At 43.6% G+C, this 17,610-nt stretch overlaps 1 protein-coding gene across 3 annotated transcripts in view; it reads right to left on the bottom strand.

Annotated features, from left to right (window-relative positions):
* Positions 1-17,610, bottom strand: part of PIP5K1A (phosphatidylinositol-4-phosphate 5-kinase type 1 alpha) — a 47,280-nt gene that overhangs the window by 17,368 nt on the left and 12,302 nt on the right. For 2 of the 3 annotated variants that reach the window (XM_058660245.1, XM_058660243.1), the window contains exons 2-6: positions 8,154-8,191; positions 5,371-5,451; positions 1,503-1,633; positions 678-795; positions 349-501 (exon numbers count right to left, since the gene is read on the bottom strand). In XM_058660245.1, the coding sequence (XP_058516228.1) occupies positions 349-501; positions 678-795; positions 1,503-1,633; positions 5,371-5,451; positions 8,154-8,191 (521 nt within the window). The remainder of the gene's footprint in view (positions 1-348; positions 502-677; positions 796-1,502; positions 1,634-5,370; positions 5,452-8,153; positions 8,192-17,610) is intronic. The other variant, XM_058660244.1, reaches the window with a different exon arrangement.

Raw genomic sequence — 17,610 nt, 5'->3', positions numbered from 1 at the left:
CAGCGGGTGGAGCTGAACCAACCCGAAGCCAGGAGCCAGGAACTTCTTCCAGGTCTCCCATGTGGGTGCAGGGTCTCAAGGCTTTGGGCTGCCCTCGACTGCTTTACCAGGCCACAAGCAGAGAATTGGATGGGAAGCGGGGCCGCTGGGATTAGAACGGGTGCCCATATGGGATCCCAATGTGTTTAAGGCTAGGACTTTAGCAGCTAGGCCACTACGCTGGGCCTGAAAATCTTTTTAACCATATAGTTTGTAGAAGGAGTGACTGCATTGTTAAGACAGAAATACTGTTTTACCCAACTGAAGATGACTTACTGGCATTGCAGCTAGTGTTCCTTGGTACCTTACCATGTAATATCCCGGAAGCAGCTTCTGCAAAAACTCCGCCTCTTTATGCTGAACTGTCTTGATGATAAATTCGTCATCACTTGATACATAAAAAAGGGACCCACTAGCTCCAGAGTTGCAGAGCTCAATCAGCGGCTCACTGCAGAGGGAGTACTGAGGTGGAGAGAAGAAAATCAGATTTAGACACACCCGGGCCTGTACACTACAGGATCAAACACAGATGCAAGTCTGTTTCAGAAAACGGCAGAGCAAAACACAATTGCGAAAGGGGGAATTCCTTTGGCAACACCCCTAATGGAGCAATAGGGTCCCGAAATCCCGAGGCTTACCAAGTAATCATCAGGCCGGATCCCAAATAGCTCTCGGAAGTAGCGAAAGGCAACTGGTGCATAGGTCTTGAAACGAAAGTCATTGTAGTGGTGGGCAGGAGTTAGGTTGCTCCCTTCACTGTGGAGTTAAACAGAAGAAATCCTAAATCCCTAGTCCTGTCATTTAGGGAGCCCATCTGGAGACACACACAGACATGGGCACGGGAAAAAGGCCAACCTCCCAGGAGAAGTACAGGGGTTAGATGAGTCACTTCCTCAGGAAGATAAATGCACAATATGGGGAGCACGCCATGGAGACAGGGAATTACAATGCTTCCTACTCAATCCATTAGGTTCTTTTTTATGGGTATTTTCAAGTAATTTCACAGGCCAGAGGCTCATAGAGACATCTACAAGCACCTGCTCTGCAAATTGTCCAGTCCAACATCATCTTGATGACCATTAGGTGAGAACTGGACACATACCTTAATTAGTCACATAAGAACCCTTCAAACTATCCTGGGGTTGACTTGAAACACCCACACTGGAGGTGGGTGCTGAGCCTGCAGTTGAAAGTGTTTGTGTCTTACACTTGAGATTTAGGCTCCTGATTCCAGCTTCCTGCCTATGCAGATCGTGGGAAGCAGCAGTGATGGCGTGAGTGACTAAGCTCCTGTCACCCAGGTCAGAGGCCTATACTGAGATCCCAGCCTCCTACGGTGGCCCTCCCTGTTGTGGGCATCATGGACTAAGCATGTGGATGCGAGCTGTATCTGCTTCTCAAATAATTTAGTAAAAAAGTCACATTTCCAGCCCATCTGCCTGAACGTTAATTAACCTCTATACCTGGGGAAGAAGATACTCTCCACCACGTAGAAGTCTTGCATGAGGACATCCCGTTCGGGTTTGGTACTCAGGCTCCCCACAGTGTGTGTAATGCCCAACTGGATGGCACCCTTCAAGGCTGATGAGGTGGTCTAAGAAACAGAAAGAAAAGTTTCCTGTATTAAGTTTGACTGGCAATAAAAATTCAGGAAGGAGGAGTAAGAACAAAAAGCAAATGCACTTCTACTACATAGAATTAAACTGGATCATTCCTGTTGCCCCACTTCAAACTTCACATTGAAATTAAATACGGACAGTAAAGACACAGTGTAGCAAAGATGGGACCATCTGAGCTTGACTCTACTAGCAAGGTGTTCCCTACTATCAGTCTGACAAAACAAGAGCTTCCTATCAGCATGAGGAAAACACACTGTACTGAGAAGAATCTCAGGTCCTACTCCTGGGGTTCCTGTTCTCAATTATCTAGGAACCTCCACTCCACTGTAAGATTTGCTTTGTTTCTTTAAAAGAATTATACACACACATGCAAGGGGGGGCGGGGAGAGTATCTTCCAACCTCTGGTTCATTTTCCAACAGGCCACAACAGCTGGGGCTGGGTGAGGCCAAAGCCAGTAGTCGGAACTACTTCCAGGTCTCCCATGTAGGTACTTGGGACCAAACACTTGGGCTGTCCTCTACTGCTTTCCCAGGCAAATTACCATGGAGCTGAATCATAAATGAAGCAGCAATAAAATAAAATAAAACAAAATAATAAAAAAAATTAAAAAAGAAATGAAGCAGCAAGGAGTGGAACTGGCACCCATCTGGAATGTCAGTGCTGCCAGTGACAGTTTACCTGGCAATGACATAATGCTTGACCTGAACCAATACTTTGATTTGACTACTGCCTGCAGAAGCTTCCCACCAGGAAGAATTTGATAAGGACAAGAGTGACAAAGAGAAGGGCCATCATGAGGGCTCAATTAGCTGATCACTCCAAGTGCCAGCATCCCACATGGGCACTGGTTCATGTCCCAGCTGCTCCACTTCCCATCCAATCCCCAGCTTGTGGTCAGGGAAAGCAGAGGAGGACAGCACCCACATGAGAGATCCAAAAGAAGCTCCTGGCTCCTGGCTCCGGAACAGCTCAGCTCCAGCCATTGCAACCATCTGAGGAAACCAATGGATGGAAGATCTGTCTCTCCTTATCTCTGTAAATCTGCCTTTTTAATAAAAATAAAGAAATATTTTTTAAAAAAAGTAACAAACAGTTCCTAATAAAAAAAGCAAAATTATTTCTGAGAGAAATATTGATGTTAGAATAATCACAGTTCAGCTGAAACACAGATATAAGAGCCCCTATTGTACACTATAGTATTTCAATCCAATGGGAACATATCACATCTAAATCTATGCAATTCAATATAGTAACTACTATCCATACAGTTATTTAAACTCATTCAGTAAAAATGTACCCTCCTCAATCTTATTAATCACAGTTCATGTGTGTATGGGGCTAACAATTCGATGATACAGATACAGCATATTTTCATCACCATATTAAGTTCTATTAGACACCTTTGCTTTTAATCTTTTCCCTGTACTCCCAAACCCCATAGGACATTACCTATTTAGACCTCAAAAAAATTCAAATTCTAAATACACTTTCAAGTATCTGTCTCCCTAATCAGACTAGACATTCACCTTCTTACCTCAAAGTTCAGCACAATGACAGAGTTCTAGATGGGCTGGTGAGGTGACCTACCAATTAAAGCCATCACCTGTGATGACAACATCCCACATGGGTGCTGGTTCACGTCCTGGCTACTCTGCTTCTGGTCTAGATATCAGGTGGAACAGAAAAGGCCTGGGAAAAGAAGTGGAGTATGGTCCAAGTGTCTGGACCCATGCAACCACATGGGAAATCCAGACAAAGCTTTTGGTTTCAATATGACCTAGCACTGGCCTGTGAGACCATTTGGAGAATAAACCAATGAATGGAATCTCTCTCTCCTCTCTCCTTGTTTCTCCCTCTTTCTATCTCTGATGTTCAAATAAATAAACAAATCTTAAACAAAAAGCGGGGGAAGGACTGATGCAATGGCTCAATGGCTAATCCTCTAACTTCCGAACTCCAGCATTCCACATGGGTACCGTTTCATATCCCTGGCAGCTGGATTTTCCATCCAGCTCCCTGCTTGTGGCCTGGGAAAGCACTGGAGGATGGCTCAAGTCCTTAGGACCCTGTACCCACACGGGAAACCCAGAAGCTCCTGGCTTCTGATTTTGGACTGGCTTAGCTGCAGCAATTGCAGTCATTGGATGGAAGATTGTTCTTTTTGTTTCTCCTTCTTTGTAAATATGCCTTTCCAATAAAAGTAAAAAAATCTTAAACAAAACAAACGCTCCTATAATGTCTGCTGAACAGACATGGGCCTCATAATCCATTCCAGGAATGAGCCGATTTACCTCTGAAATTGGGGACAAGCAAATAAAAAAAGCAGGGCCTGGCACCAAGGCCTAGTGGTTAAAGTCCTCTCATTGACGCACCCGGGATCCCACATGGGCGCTGGTTCTAATCCTAGTGCCTCCGCTTCCCATCCAGCTTCCTGCTTGTGGCCTGGGAAAGCAGTCAAGGACAGCCCAAAGCCTTGGGACCCTGCACCCGTGCGGGAGACCTGGAGGAGGCTCCTGGCTATTGATTCAGTTCTGGATATTGCGGCTGCTTGGAGAGTGAACCATTGGACAGAACATCTTCCCCTCTGTCTCTCCTCCTCTCTGTATATCAGACTTTGTAAAAAAAAAATAAATAAATAAAGTCTTAAAAAAAAGCAGAGAATTAATGCAAATTTTACACAGGTTGGATACAAGACTCCAAGACAAATTGTCACATCCTGTATCAAACTAGGTAAGAGACAACTAATGAGACTGCACCCTTACTCTCCCCTGGCAAGTCTAAGCACCACTAAACTGAAGAACAAGGATCATCCCGAAACACAGGACACTTCTCATTTTTCCTCTACCAGCTCAATCCTTTCGTGTCTTAGATCTTTGCAGTTCATTTGATATATAGAACTCAAAGGAGTATCTGTTCTAAACATTATTCATTAGTTAAAACCAGAATCTTAATTTTAAAAAGGGGAAAGAACGGGAAAGAAAAACTTGCTGCCTATCTCTGCTCTCCATCATTGTGTCATCTGGCTGGAATCTGGCTTTTGCTTCATAAACATTCTTACAACCTAGATGGAAGAGAGTCCCGACTGCTCTGACTCCGATCCAGCACCCAGATAAGGTACCTGGGAGGCAGAAGCAGACAGCTCACACACTTGGGCCCCTGCCATCTACATGTGAGACCTGGAGTTTCCAGCTTCTGGTTCGGGCCAGGCCCAACCCATCAGCTGCAACCTTCTGGGAAGTGAAAAGCAGAGCTAATATCTCTTTATCACTATGCCTTTCAAATAAATAAAATAAAATTTAAACAAGAAAAAAAGGAGAGAAATATGGTCCTCAGTGGAAAGGCAGGAATAGCTTCGAGGACCTAGTTACATTTTTATATCTAATGGAAACACAATTTCTCAGGCCCAGCTTGATAGCCTAGTGGCTAAATCCTTCCCTTATGTGTGCTGGGCTCCCATATGGGTGTCAGTTTGTATCCCAGTTGCTCCTCTGTAAATCTGTCTTTCAAATACAAATAAATAATTTCTTAAGCATGTGTATATGACAGGAGACAATTAAGCACTGCAAAATAAATTCTTAAATCCAGGTGTCACGATGGCTAATTGTGCAAATGCCTACAATACCACGAAAGGTGACAGATGCACAGAATAACAAAGAGCGCTGTCCCCACTGAGTTCCTGGAATAAAACAGAGGATTTCATTCTTGCATACCTTTTTATATGTTGTCTCTCCTGAGGAATCAACACTTCGGTGGCCTATTTTCTTGATGGTCATGCCAGGAGTATAGGGAACCTACAAAGGAAAAGTCAAGGTTACTTGGTACAGAGTGTCACATAATCATCAGTTATTGTGATGATATAGCAAACCAGAGCAGTCAGCCTTTCTATACTAAGCACATTCACAAACAGACTCGGATTGTGATGCAGTGGGCTAAAATGCCACCTGCAACACTATCTCATATGAGCAATGGTTTGAGTCTCTGCTGCTCCACTTCAGATCGAGTGCCCTGCTAGTGCACCGAGGAAGGCAGAAGAGGATAAGTAACTGGGATCTTGCCACCCATGTGGGAGACCCAGATGAAGCTCTTGGCTTTATCCACTTCACCCAGGTCCAGCCCATTTGAGGAGTGCCCATTTGTGGAGTGAACCAGGTAAAGGAAGATATTTCCCTCTCTCACTCTCTCATCTCTCTCTAATTCTGTCTACAAAAAAATCTTTTTTAAAAAAAGTATAAATTCCTTAGAAGATGCAACCCATGCAAACACACAGTGTCTATAAGATCACAGAAGAAAACTTAGGAAGATCCATTTTTCCTTTAGACCTCAGAAAAATGACAGATAAAACAGACACAAGTATCATTAAAAATAAAAAAATAAAAATAGGAAGAAAGGGCTTTCCGGTAGACCCAGAAAGGAAAATTAAGTCAGAGTTCACAAAAAAGCAAAGTATGTTAAAATTTAACTTTCATAAACCTTTTCTTTTTTCATGTACTAGCTTTCAGAAATTACTATTCCTCTAATCTTCAACCCAACTCAAATCTATTTACTCAAACTGAATTCACGAGCAGGAATAATTTAGCCACTGGCAAATCAAATAATTATACAGCCCAAAAACTAACAGGCTGAGACATTGAGTTTGCTCTCTGCCCCAATGACAGCCTTTGAGAGCCATGAGGAGTTAGACCAGTACAGCAGAATCTAGATTATTCCCAAGAGTGAAGATGGCACCAGAACAGCCACAGGCAAAATGATGAGCAGAAGAAAAAACAGAATATCACAATTTTTTTTTTTTTTTTACAGATTTATTTATTTTATTGGAAAGGCAGATATACAGAGAGGAGGAGAGACAGACAGGAAGTTTTTCCGTCCGATGGTTCACTCCCCAAGTGAGCGCAATGGCTGGTGCTGTGCCGATCTGAAGCCAGGAACCAGGAACTTCTTTCTGGGTCTCCCACATGGGTACAGGGTCCCAAAGCATTGGGCCATCCTCGACTGCTCTCCTAGGCCACAAGCAGGGAGCTGGATGGGAAGTGGAACTTCCGGGATTTGAGCCAGCGCCCATTCGGAATCCCGGAAAGTTCCAGGCGAGGACCTAAACCATTAATGCTACCGCACCAGGCCCCGATGTCACAATCTTAAACTTAATATTCAAGTTCCACTCTCCTCGTCCAAAACAGTCAGCAATCTAGGCCCCGAAATACATGCAGGAGACGGGTTAGCAGTGAGAAGAGGATGGGGAAACACTCTTTGGGAACCAAGTTAATCAAGCTGAAAATATTCTGCTTAAAAAGAAAAAATCTGGGGAACTAATAGCTTTCCTGTACTTAAAAGTTGTTTTTCTTATTCACTAAAAGTATGTTAAACAGGAAACAGTAACACAAAAATGAGATTTAGTGTCAGATTGCTTAATTTGAATCTCATTTTTAGTAATTTACTTACTTACATGACATTGGGCAAGTTACAGAACTTATACTCCTCACTCCCTTTATCTGTAAAACATGGACAACTGCTTAACTCACTGAGGTTTTCTGCAAGATTTAAAAAGGGTATCGAGCATGGTACGATAGCTTAATGGATAAATGCTTGCCTTGTATCCGCCGGGATCCCATAACGGGCACCAATTCCTCTCCTGGAAGCCCCATTTCCCATCCAGCTCCCTGCATGTGCCCTGGGAAAGCAGTCAAGAACGGTCCAAAGCCATGGGACCCTTAGCCCATGTGGGGAACTTGGGGGAGGGTCCTGGCTTTGGATCGGCTCAGTTCCGGCTGTGCAGTCAATTAACGTATGAACCAGCAGATGGAAGCTCTTTCTCTCTGTCTCTCCTTTTCTCTGTAAATTGTCTTTCCAATTAAAATAAATAAATAAATGAATAAATCTTAAAAAAAAAAAAAGGGGAGAGGGTTGAGCCTGGCCTGGTAGCCTAGCACCTGAAGTCCATGCCTTGCAACTGCCAGGATCTCATATGGGCACTGGTTCGTATCCCAGCGGTCCCACTTCCCATCCAGCTTTCTGCTTATGGCCTGGGAAAACAGTCGAGTACAACAGCCCAAAACCTTGGGACCCTGCTCCCTTATGGAAGACATGGAGGAGGTTCCTGGATCCTGGCTTTGGATCAGCCATTGCGGTCACTTGGGGAGTAAATCATCGGACAGAAGATTTTCCTCTCCATCTCTCCTCCTCACTGTATATCTGACTTTCCAATAAAAATAAATAAATAAGTAAATAAGTAAATAAATAAATAATCCTTACAAAAATAAGTCTCTTAAAAAAATGGGTGATGTATTTGTGTGGTACTCCAACATGCTGGCCCCCACAAATGACATTAACATACATAATAAACCATAGCAGAACTAAAGCTGGATGATTTCTTGGCTATTAAGACAAAAGAACTTTGTCAAGCTTCCTCTGATTTAAGTAGGTATATAATCAAGATGTTATAAGCAAATATTCTATCACAGGATTGAACTTTCCGTAATCATTGTATCATAAAACTCACCTCAGGTGCCACAGGTTTCTTAATTCCAGGTGCTGCTGCTAAAAGCAAATAAACAAAAACACAAAACAAAATTATACGCATATATACATGTGCTCAATGAAACACGATAGTCTGAGTATGAATTTATGGGTACTTTTCCCTTTTTTTTCCTCCCTATACACAGAGATTTTATGCGTATTCTCTTCTTTTTCTAGCCCCAGTTTTTTTTACCCAAGTTTTCCCATCTTCTCTGGGAAATGTAACTCCATGATTTATCCAACAATGTCAAAGGGGTTCATTTGATTATCATCATGATTAAGAGGAACAGCTACCAAGAATCACTGGAGATATTTTTTCCTTTAAAGTTAGAACAATAGAGCCTGGCACAATAGCCTAGTGGTTAAAGTCCTAGCCTTGCATGCACCAGGATCCCATATGGTCACTAGTTCATGTCCCAGCAGCCCCACTCCCCATCCAATCCCCAGCTTGTGGTCAGGGAAGGCAGTCAAGGATGGCCCAAAGCCTTGGGATCCCGCACCTTCGTGGGAGACCTGGAAGAAGTTCCTGGCTCCTAGTTTCGGACTGGCACAGCGCCAGTCATAGAGACCACTTGGAGAGTGAATCAACAGACAAAAGAAGTTCCTCTCTGTCTCTCCTCCTCTCTGTATGGCTGACTTTCCAATAAAATAAATAAATACTTTTAGAAACAGGTTAGAAGAATAATAAACTCTATAGCATATCTACAATGCATCCATTACTATGTTATTTCTTTTTTTTTCCTTTAAGATTTATTTTTATTGAAAGGCGGTTCACTCCCCAAGTGACCGCAACGGCTGCAGCTGAGCCAATCTGAAGACAGAAGCCAGCAGCTCTTCCAGGTCTCCCAAATGGGTGCAGGGTCCAAGGCTTTGGGCCATCCTCAACTGCTTTCTCAGGTCATAAGCAAGGACTTGGATGGGAAGCAGGGCCGCCGGGATTAGAACCGTCGCACATATGGGATCCTGATGTGTGCAAGTTGAGGATTTAACTACTACGCTATGGCACCGGGCCCACTATGTTATTTCAAAAAGGAAAGGAGGTGATGTATAAAAACAAAAAGGGTGGGCCTGGTTTGATGGCATAGAGGCTAAAGTCCTTGCCTTGAAAGCGCCAGGATCCCATATGGGTGCCGGTTCTAATCCCAGCGGCCCCGCTTCCCATCCAGCTCCCCACTTATGGCCTGGGAAACCAGTTGGGGATGGCCCAAAGCCTTGGGACCCTGCACCTGTGTGGGAGAACCAGAAGAGCTCCTGGCTCTTGGCTTTAGATCGGCACAGAACTGGCCATTGCGCTCACTTGGCAAGTGAATCATCGGACAGAAGATCTTTCTCTGTCTTTCCTCCTCTCCGTATATCTGACTTTGCAATAAAAACTAATTAATCTTGGGCCCGGCGGCGTGGCCTAGTGGCTAAAGTCCTCGCCTTGAAAGCCCCGGGATCCCATATGGGCGCCGGTTCTAATCCCGGCAGCTTCACTTCCCATCCAGCTCCCTGCTTGTGGCCTGGGAAAGCAGTCAAGGACGGCCCAATGCATTGGGACACTGCACCCGCGTGGGAGACCTGGAAGAGGTTCCAGGTTCCCGGCTTTGGATCGGCGCGCATCGGCCCGTTGCAGCTCACTTGGGGAGTGAATCATCGGACGGAAGATCTTCCTCTCTGTCTCTCCTCCTCTGTGTATATCTGGCTGTAATAAAATGAATAAATCTTAAAAAAAAAAAAAAACTAATTAATCTTAAAAAAAAAAAAAGGCTAAGTATGAGAAAACAATATCAAAATTATGAAAAAGCATTCTGTATAGGCAGAAATCAACTCTGCACTACCACATCCTTATTTAATTTGTGCTATAAATTCAACAGGAATTTATTCACTGTAATTATACAAGTTTGTGGTTAAATCTCACAGGTATTGGGCCCGGCGCAATAACCTAGTAGTTAAAGTCCACATCTTAAATGTGCCAGGATCCCATATGGGCGCCGGTTCAAATCCCTCTGGCCCTGCTTCCCATCCAGTTCTCTGCTTGTGGTCTAGAAAAGCAGGCAAGGACGGGCAAAGCCTTCGGATCCTGCACCCATGTGGGAGACCTGGAAGAAGCTCCTTGTTCCTGGTTTCAGATCAGCTCAGCTCTGTCCACTGCAGCCACTTGGGGAATGAACCAGTAGATGGAAGACCTTTCTGTTTCTCCTCTCTGTAAATCTGACTTTCTGATCAAAATAAATCTTTAAAATTAACAAATCTTAAAACTCTCACAGGTATTACTGATGACATTTTCTTTACTTGAACTTACTAAAAGCTTCCAGAACACACATATTTACAAAGCGACCACATGTGTTGGGACCGGTGCTGTTGCATAGCAGAGAAAGCTACTGACTGGGGCATCAGCACTCTATGAGTTCCAGTTTGTATCCTGGATACTCCACTTCCAATTCCATCTGTTAATAATGTTCCTAGAAAAGCAGCACAGAAGATGGCTCAAGTGCTTGGGCTCCTGCACTCACATGGGAAGGCCAGAGGAAGCTCCAGACTCCAGGTCCACCTGGCCAAGCCAAAGCTCTAAGTGACCATTTAGAGAATTAACCAGTGCATGAAGATCTGCCTCCCCTCCATGTACCCCCTCTCTAACTCTTTCAAAAAAATAAAATCTGAAAAAGGAAGGAAGGCACACAGACAGACCACATCTACAAAAAATCTACCTAAAGGTTAAATGAACTCTCAGGGGTTTGTCACCCTGTAATCTATTTATGACCACCCTGGAGACACATGATCAACTCAGGAAAAGAGACCGTTCCCTGCCCTGCTTCCCACATTGGAGAGCACTGGTCTTTATCTTCAAAAAGATGACTGGGATATCACTTCAATCTGGTTATACAGATTATTCAAAGGAAATAAAGATTCGCCATAAAAAAAAAAAGAAATCCAAGGCTAGTTATCTAGCACAGCAACTAACTGTCACCTGGGATTCTGCGTCCATCTCAAAGTGCCTAACTACTCTATTTCTGATCCAGCTTCCTACCAATGTGCCCATGAATGGCAACATATAACAGCCCAAGCACTTGAGTCCCTGCCACTAAAATGCAAGACCTGGATGGATTCTAGGATTCTGGCTTTGGCCTGGCCTACCTGTGGCCACTGCAACAGTTTATTTTTTTTTTTTAAAGATTTATTTTATTTTTTATTGCAAAGTCAGATATACAGAGAGGAGGATAGATAGAGAGGAAGTGGAGCTGCCGGGATTAGAACCGGCGCCCATATGGGATCCCAGTGCGTTCAAGGCAAGAACCTTAGCCACTAGACCACACTGCCAGGCCCCACTGCAGCAGTTTAGAGAGTGAACCAGCAGATGGAAGATCTGTTTCCCCAGTTTTATCTCTGTATTTTAAGTAAAATGAAAGGCTAATCTGCCTGCAGCACCAGCATTTCATGTGTACCAATCCATGTCCCCGCTGCATACTTCTGATAGAGCTCCCTACTAATGGCCTGGGAGAGCAGAAGAGGATGGCCCACGGCCTTGGGTCCCTGTACCCACGTGGGAGACCCAGAAGCTTCAGATCAGCCCAGCTCTGGCCACTGTGGCTATTTAGGAGTGAACCACTAGATGGGAAATTTCTGTCTCTCCATAACTCTTTCAAGTAAAATTAATAAATCTTAAGAAATGAAAGGGGGCCCGAGGCAATGACATAGCAGTTAAGGTCCTCTCCTTGAATGCACGCTGGGATCCCATATGGGCGCCAGTTATGGGATCCCCTATGGGCCCCAGCGGCTCCGCTTCCCATCCAGCTCCCTGCTTGTGGCCTGGGAAGGCAGTCAAGGATGGCCCAGGGCCTTGGGACCCTACACCCGCGTTGGAAACCCGGAAAGAAGTTCCTGGCTTCAGATCAGCAGTTGCAGTCACATGGTTAGTGAATCATCGGACGGAAGATCTTCCTCTCTGTCTCTCCTCCTCTCTGTACATCTGCCTTTCCAATAAAAATGAATAAATCTTAAAAAAAAAAAGTGCCCAGCGTGGCAGCCTTACAGCTAAAATCCTCACCTGCACCAGGATCCCATATCGGTGCTGGTTCTAATCCCACCAGCCCTGCTTCCCATCCAGCTCCCTGCTTGTGGCCTGGGAAAGCAGTCAAGGACGGCCCAAAGCCTTGGGACCCTGCACACGTGTGGGAGAACTGGAAGAAGCTCTAGGTTCCTGGCTTCAGATCGGCTCACTACTGGCCATCGTGGTCCCTTGGGGACCCTTGGGGAGTGAACCATTGAACAGAAGATCTTCTTTTCTGTCTCTCCTCCTCTCTGCATATCTGACTTTGTAATAAAAATAAATCTTTCGGGCCCAGCGGCGTGGCCTAGTGGCTAAAGTCCTCGCCTTGAAAGCCCCGGGATCCCATATGGGCGCTGGTTCTAATCCCGGCAGCTTCACTTCCCATCCAGCTCCCTGCTTGTGGCCTGGGAAAGCAGTTGAGGACGGCCCAATGCATTGGGACCCTGCACCCGCGTGGGAGACCCGGAGGAGGTTCCAGGTTCCCGGCTTCGGATCGGCGCGCATCGGCCCGTTGCAGCTCACTTGGGGAGTGAATCATCGGACGGAAGATCTTCCCCTCTGTCTCTCCTCCTCTGTGTATATCTGGCTGTAATAAAATGAATAAATCTTTAAAAAAAATAAATCTTTCAAAATAAAAAAGGCAGGCTACACACTAGGCATTTATGGCACCAATAAACAGAGCAGCCAAGTTTCCTCTCTACTAATATGTCACAGTGGGAAAAAAAAAATTAACAGATGGTTTTCATTCCTTTTCCCAAAAATGGAGACAAGAAAAATGTCAACTAGCTATTAGGAATATATGCTGCATAAAATGGACCAAGATCAGAAAAGCAGATTAATTCTTACTGTTATTCCTCTCCAGCAGAGTTCAATGATCTAACACGCTTTCCAGGAAGATTTATATTCGACAGAACATTTTTAGCTAAATAAATTAGGACTAAAGCTTTCAAGGAGCAATAAACCGAAACTGACTTTTTGTTAAAAGTTCTGATGGCTTACTGCAGAATTTTAAGTATAACTGACAAAGTCAAACTTCTTGTATCTTACAACCTTCTAGCTAAGTCAATGTACTGACTTACCCCCTTTATCACAACAAGGCACACAGATCCTGGAACCTGAGCTCCTCCCATTGGATGTCTGGGGTCACTGGACACACTCCTGTGCCAAGAGAGCTTGGATGTGGACCACAGCCCAGACAGAATCAAGCACCTCACAGGAAGCCACTCATGCTGCCCAGCTGAGGGTACCAATTAAAGTTGGGGCCGGCACTGTGGCAGAGTTACGCTACTGCTGGCAACACTTATGTCCCATACTGGAGTGTTGGTTTCAGTTCGGGATACTCTGCTTCCAACCCAGCTTCCTGTTAATGTGGGAAGGCTGAGGACGACAGCCCTAGTACCTGGGCCACTGCTACCCTTGTGGAAGATCAAGATGGCATTCCTGGCTCCTAGCTCGAGCCCAGACCTAGCTTCTGTAGTCCTTTGGGGATTGAGTCAGTGGATGGAAGATATCTGTCTCTCACTTCTGTGTTGCTTTGCTATTCAATTCAAATAAGGCTTGTCCCTAAAAATAACCTATTCTAGAAGGTTTATGTAATGGTTAAATTAAATAAGCTAAATCAAAGTGCTTTTTGAACTCTTCTATATACAGTGCTAGACAAATGCTATGTGTGATTTCAAATGCAAGGGCAAAACTGGGTCCCCAGCAGGTTCAACGATCAATCACCTTGCAACATTAAATCGCAGAACGCAATTCAAAGTACCTGGCTCTTCCCAAAACCCCCTGCTGCCCTGCCCAGCATAACCAGATGCATGTGCACATACCTAGCTACATAATCAGTTACTCCCAATTAGGAAATCAGTGTGCTCTCTGTTGAGAGGAAAAGAAAAAACAAAACAAAAAAACAAAAAACAAAACAAAAAAAAAACCGATTTTTCAGAATCCCTTATCACCAACTCAGCAAGGCAACATCAGCCACATTTTTTTTAAGAAGAATGAGATTTAATGTTTATGAATAAAATCAGAATACAGAAGGGGTGGCACTGTGGCATAACGGGCTAAGCCACCACCTAAGGCACATGTAGCATCTGCATATATGATCAACTGTCAAGTCCCAGCTACTTCACTTCTTATGTGCTAATGCTCCTGGGAAGGCAGTGGCCAGCCTTTTCAATAAAAATAAATCTCTAACTAATCAATCATCACTTATATTAGAAAAATAATTCACAAAAAGCCTGAAATTTTTTAGTGCAATGCTTCTTTTTTTAATAAACAGGAACACAGAAGAACAAAGAGGTTAAAGGCCGTCAAACATCACAAAGCAGACACTGACAGAACCAAAATTGGAAGCTGCATTCCTAATTTCTAGTTAAACTTCTTTCTAAATCATCTACTGTTTTCAAAATTTTCTGACCACCTAGAGCGACACAGAGACAAGAGGCTCCAAGCCAGCCACAATGTTGTAAACTTATTTTCTTCCCCTGGGAAAGGAAAGAGTTTTCACAGACAAATTTTCATAAATAAAGGATTAAGAATGCAGCCTTCTACCTTCAGTTCCTCTTAATGAAATGAGCAATAAAACAACAACATTCTCTCATGTAGCAACAGTCATCAATGTCCCTGGTAGAAGGTGCCTCTCTTCTTTCAATGAAACTGTCTTTGTTATGAACCCAGAAACGCCAGTAGTCAGAGAGGCAGAAACTGTCTTTTCAGTCTCATACTTGGAGTCTGACCTTAAAATCCTAACTGGTAGCAGAAAATACCTTCCAGTCTTTGTACCAAGACAATACTGGGGGAAATCCTCCATTTATCTCAGGTCTAGAGTTTTCTTTTTCATGTATAGGGGACTATAATTTGCTTTAATTAAAAACAAAAGCACTGTCGGTGACTGGCAAAGTTTACATTAAATGTCTAAAATATTTTCTAAAAGAATGATCAAAAATTCCACATTACTCAACAGATTTTTTTTTTTTTTTAGCGCGGGCTAGGAAAATTCCCTTCTGTACTATTTTCTCCTTCACCAAGGACTTCTGGTTCAGACAGTACCCACTCAGCAACAAATATTTACTCTAGTTTAAAGTCAAGTTAGTTCACATACAGGCTTTCAGATTAGCAAGAGAAGCAGAAACAGCACAGTGGGCTGGAACGTGGGCTCTGCAATCAGAATACCCAGATTTGACCACCAGATGCAACATTTACTAACTAACCACCAGATGTAACATTGGCAAGGGTGGTTAAAACTTTCTGAGCCTTGGCTACCTTATCCATAAAATGTGGAAGTAACATTCACCATTATAGGATTATCTGAATTAAGTCATATAAGACTTAACATATGGCAAATTCTCTATAAATAAAAGCAACTGTCGTGAATTACAAAATATCATCTACAGGGTGGGAAGGGTCATGGAAGGGACCAGCACTGTGGCCTAGTGGGATTAGCTGCCACCAGCCATATCAGCATCCTATATGGGTGCTGGCTGCTACACTATGCACCTGTCTGCTCACGTGCCTGGGAAAGCAATGAAAGATGGCCCAAATTTCTTGTGCCCATACACATATGTGGGAGACCTAGAAAAAGCTCCTGGCTTTGGCCTGGCCCACCCTTGGCTATTGTTGCCATCTGGGAGTGAACCAACAGATGGAAGATCTCATTTTCTGTTTCTCTCTGTAATTGACTTCCAAATACACAAATCTTTCGCCCTCAAAAAAAAAAAAAAAGCTGGGTGGGGGAGTGTAGGAAAAATAATTGTAATAACAAAAAGAGAAAAGGAAGAACTAAGACTAGCCTACTGGTGCCTGGCTCAATGGCCCAGTGGCTAAATACTTTCCTTGCATGCACTGGGATCCCATAGGCACCGGTTAAGTCTCTGCTGCTCCACTTCCCATCCAGGTCCCCGCTTGTGGCCTGAGAAAGCAGTCGAGGACGGCCTAAAACCTGTGTGGGAGACCCGGAAAAGGTTCCTGGCTCCTGGATCCTGGCTCGGGATTGGCTCACCTCCCGTTGTTGCAGGTATTTGGGGAGTGAACCAGTAGATGGAAGATCTTTTTTTGTCTCTCCTTCTCTCTGTAAATTTGCCTTTCCAATAACAGATTAAAAAAAAAAATCCTTGAAAAAAAAAAAAGACTAGCTTACTGAAACTCAAGTCATAGGGAAATTTTAAAGGAGACAAAACTGATTCATACTGTGAGAAAAGATACTTCAATATTATTAAGATAGATAGCATATTTTTTGGAGAGGGAAAAGGATATGGATGCTATGCTATGGTTAAATAATATTTGCCAAGACATCAGCACTGCCACTACAAAAGTATGCAACTGTTACAGGGAGGAGGAGGGCCAGTTACTGCAGGAGCTCATGCTTCTTCAGCACAGATAGGCATCAGATCTACCTCTCTCACGGTTGACCCCACAGCACAGAAAGTTGAAACCTAATGAGGAAAAACAGATAGTTATCACTTGCTTCGGAGTTCTACTTGCTATAGCAGGAAATAAGCATACAGTCTCAGGTAGAACTTTGATTCCAAGAGCTATAATGTAAAATAAAATTTTCTAGGTAAAGTCCAAAAAATGAGATGGAAATCCTCCACAAAAACTGAGTGGTCACAACATTTACACTGCAAATCATTTCACTGTTCAGATTAGCAAAATTGTTCATTGCAGTATCACACAATTATTAATGCAGATATTAAAACTAGAAGAACCCCCAAAAACCACAAGAGCAAAAAAAAAAAAAAAAAAAACAACAACAACAACCTAGAAGAAACCTAATGAAAAAGAGACTTTAGGGCCCGGCGGCGTGGTCTAGCGGCTAAAGTCCTCGCCTTGAAAGCCCCGGGGTCCCATATGGGCGCTGGTTCTAATCCCGGCAGCTCCACTTCCCATCCAGCTCCCTGCCTGTGGCCTGGGAAAGCAGTAGAGGACGGCCCAATGCATTGGGACACTGCACCTGCGGTGGGAGACCTGGAAGAGGTTCCAGGTTCCCGGCTTTGGATTGGCGCGCACCGGCCCGTTGCGGCTCACTTGGGGAGTGAATCATCGGACGGAAGATCTTCCTCTCTGTCTCTCCTCCTCTGTGTATATCTGGCTGTAATAAAATGAATAAATCTTTAAAAAAAAAAAAAAAAGAAAAAGAGACTTTATATTCAGTCACGGTGTAGTTATAATAAAGAATACTATATCCATTATTTTATGTATATTTATGACTAGGAAGAATGTCATAATAAACTTTAAAATGTAAAGAGCAAAGTGACACCTACAAGTTCACATGTACTTATACACAAAAGAAAAAAGCCCAATCATTATATATAGATGAAAATGCCAAATACAACCATCTCCAGATTAGGTTAAATTTGTAACTTCAGTCTATTCTCCTTTTACTATATAATACTTCCGTAACAAGTATTTTAATGCA

This window comes from Ochotona princeps, chromosome 2 (assembly GCF_030435755.1).
Source record: "Ochotona princeps isolate mOchPri1 chromosome 2, mOchPri1.hap1, whole genome shotgun sequence".
Taxonomy (NCBI): Eukaryota; Metazoa; Chordata; class Mammalia; order Lagomorpha; family Ochotonidae; genus Ochotona; species Ochotona princeps.
The sequence above is the reverse complement of the archived record's forward strand: the minus strand, read 5'-3'. Positions and strand labels throughout refer to the sequence as shown.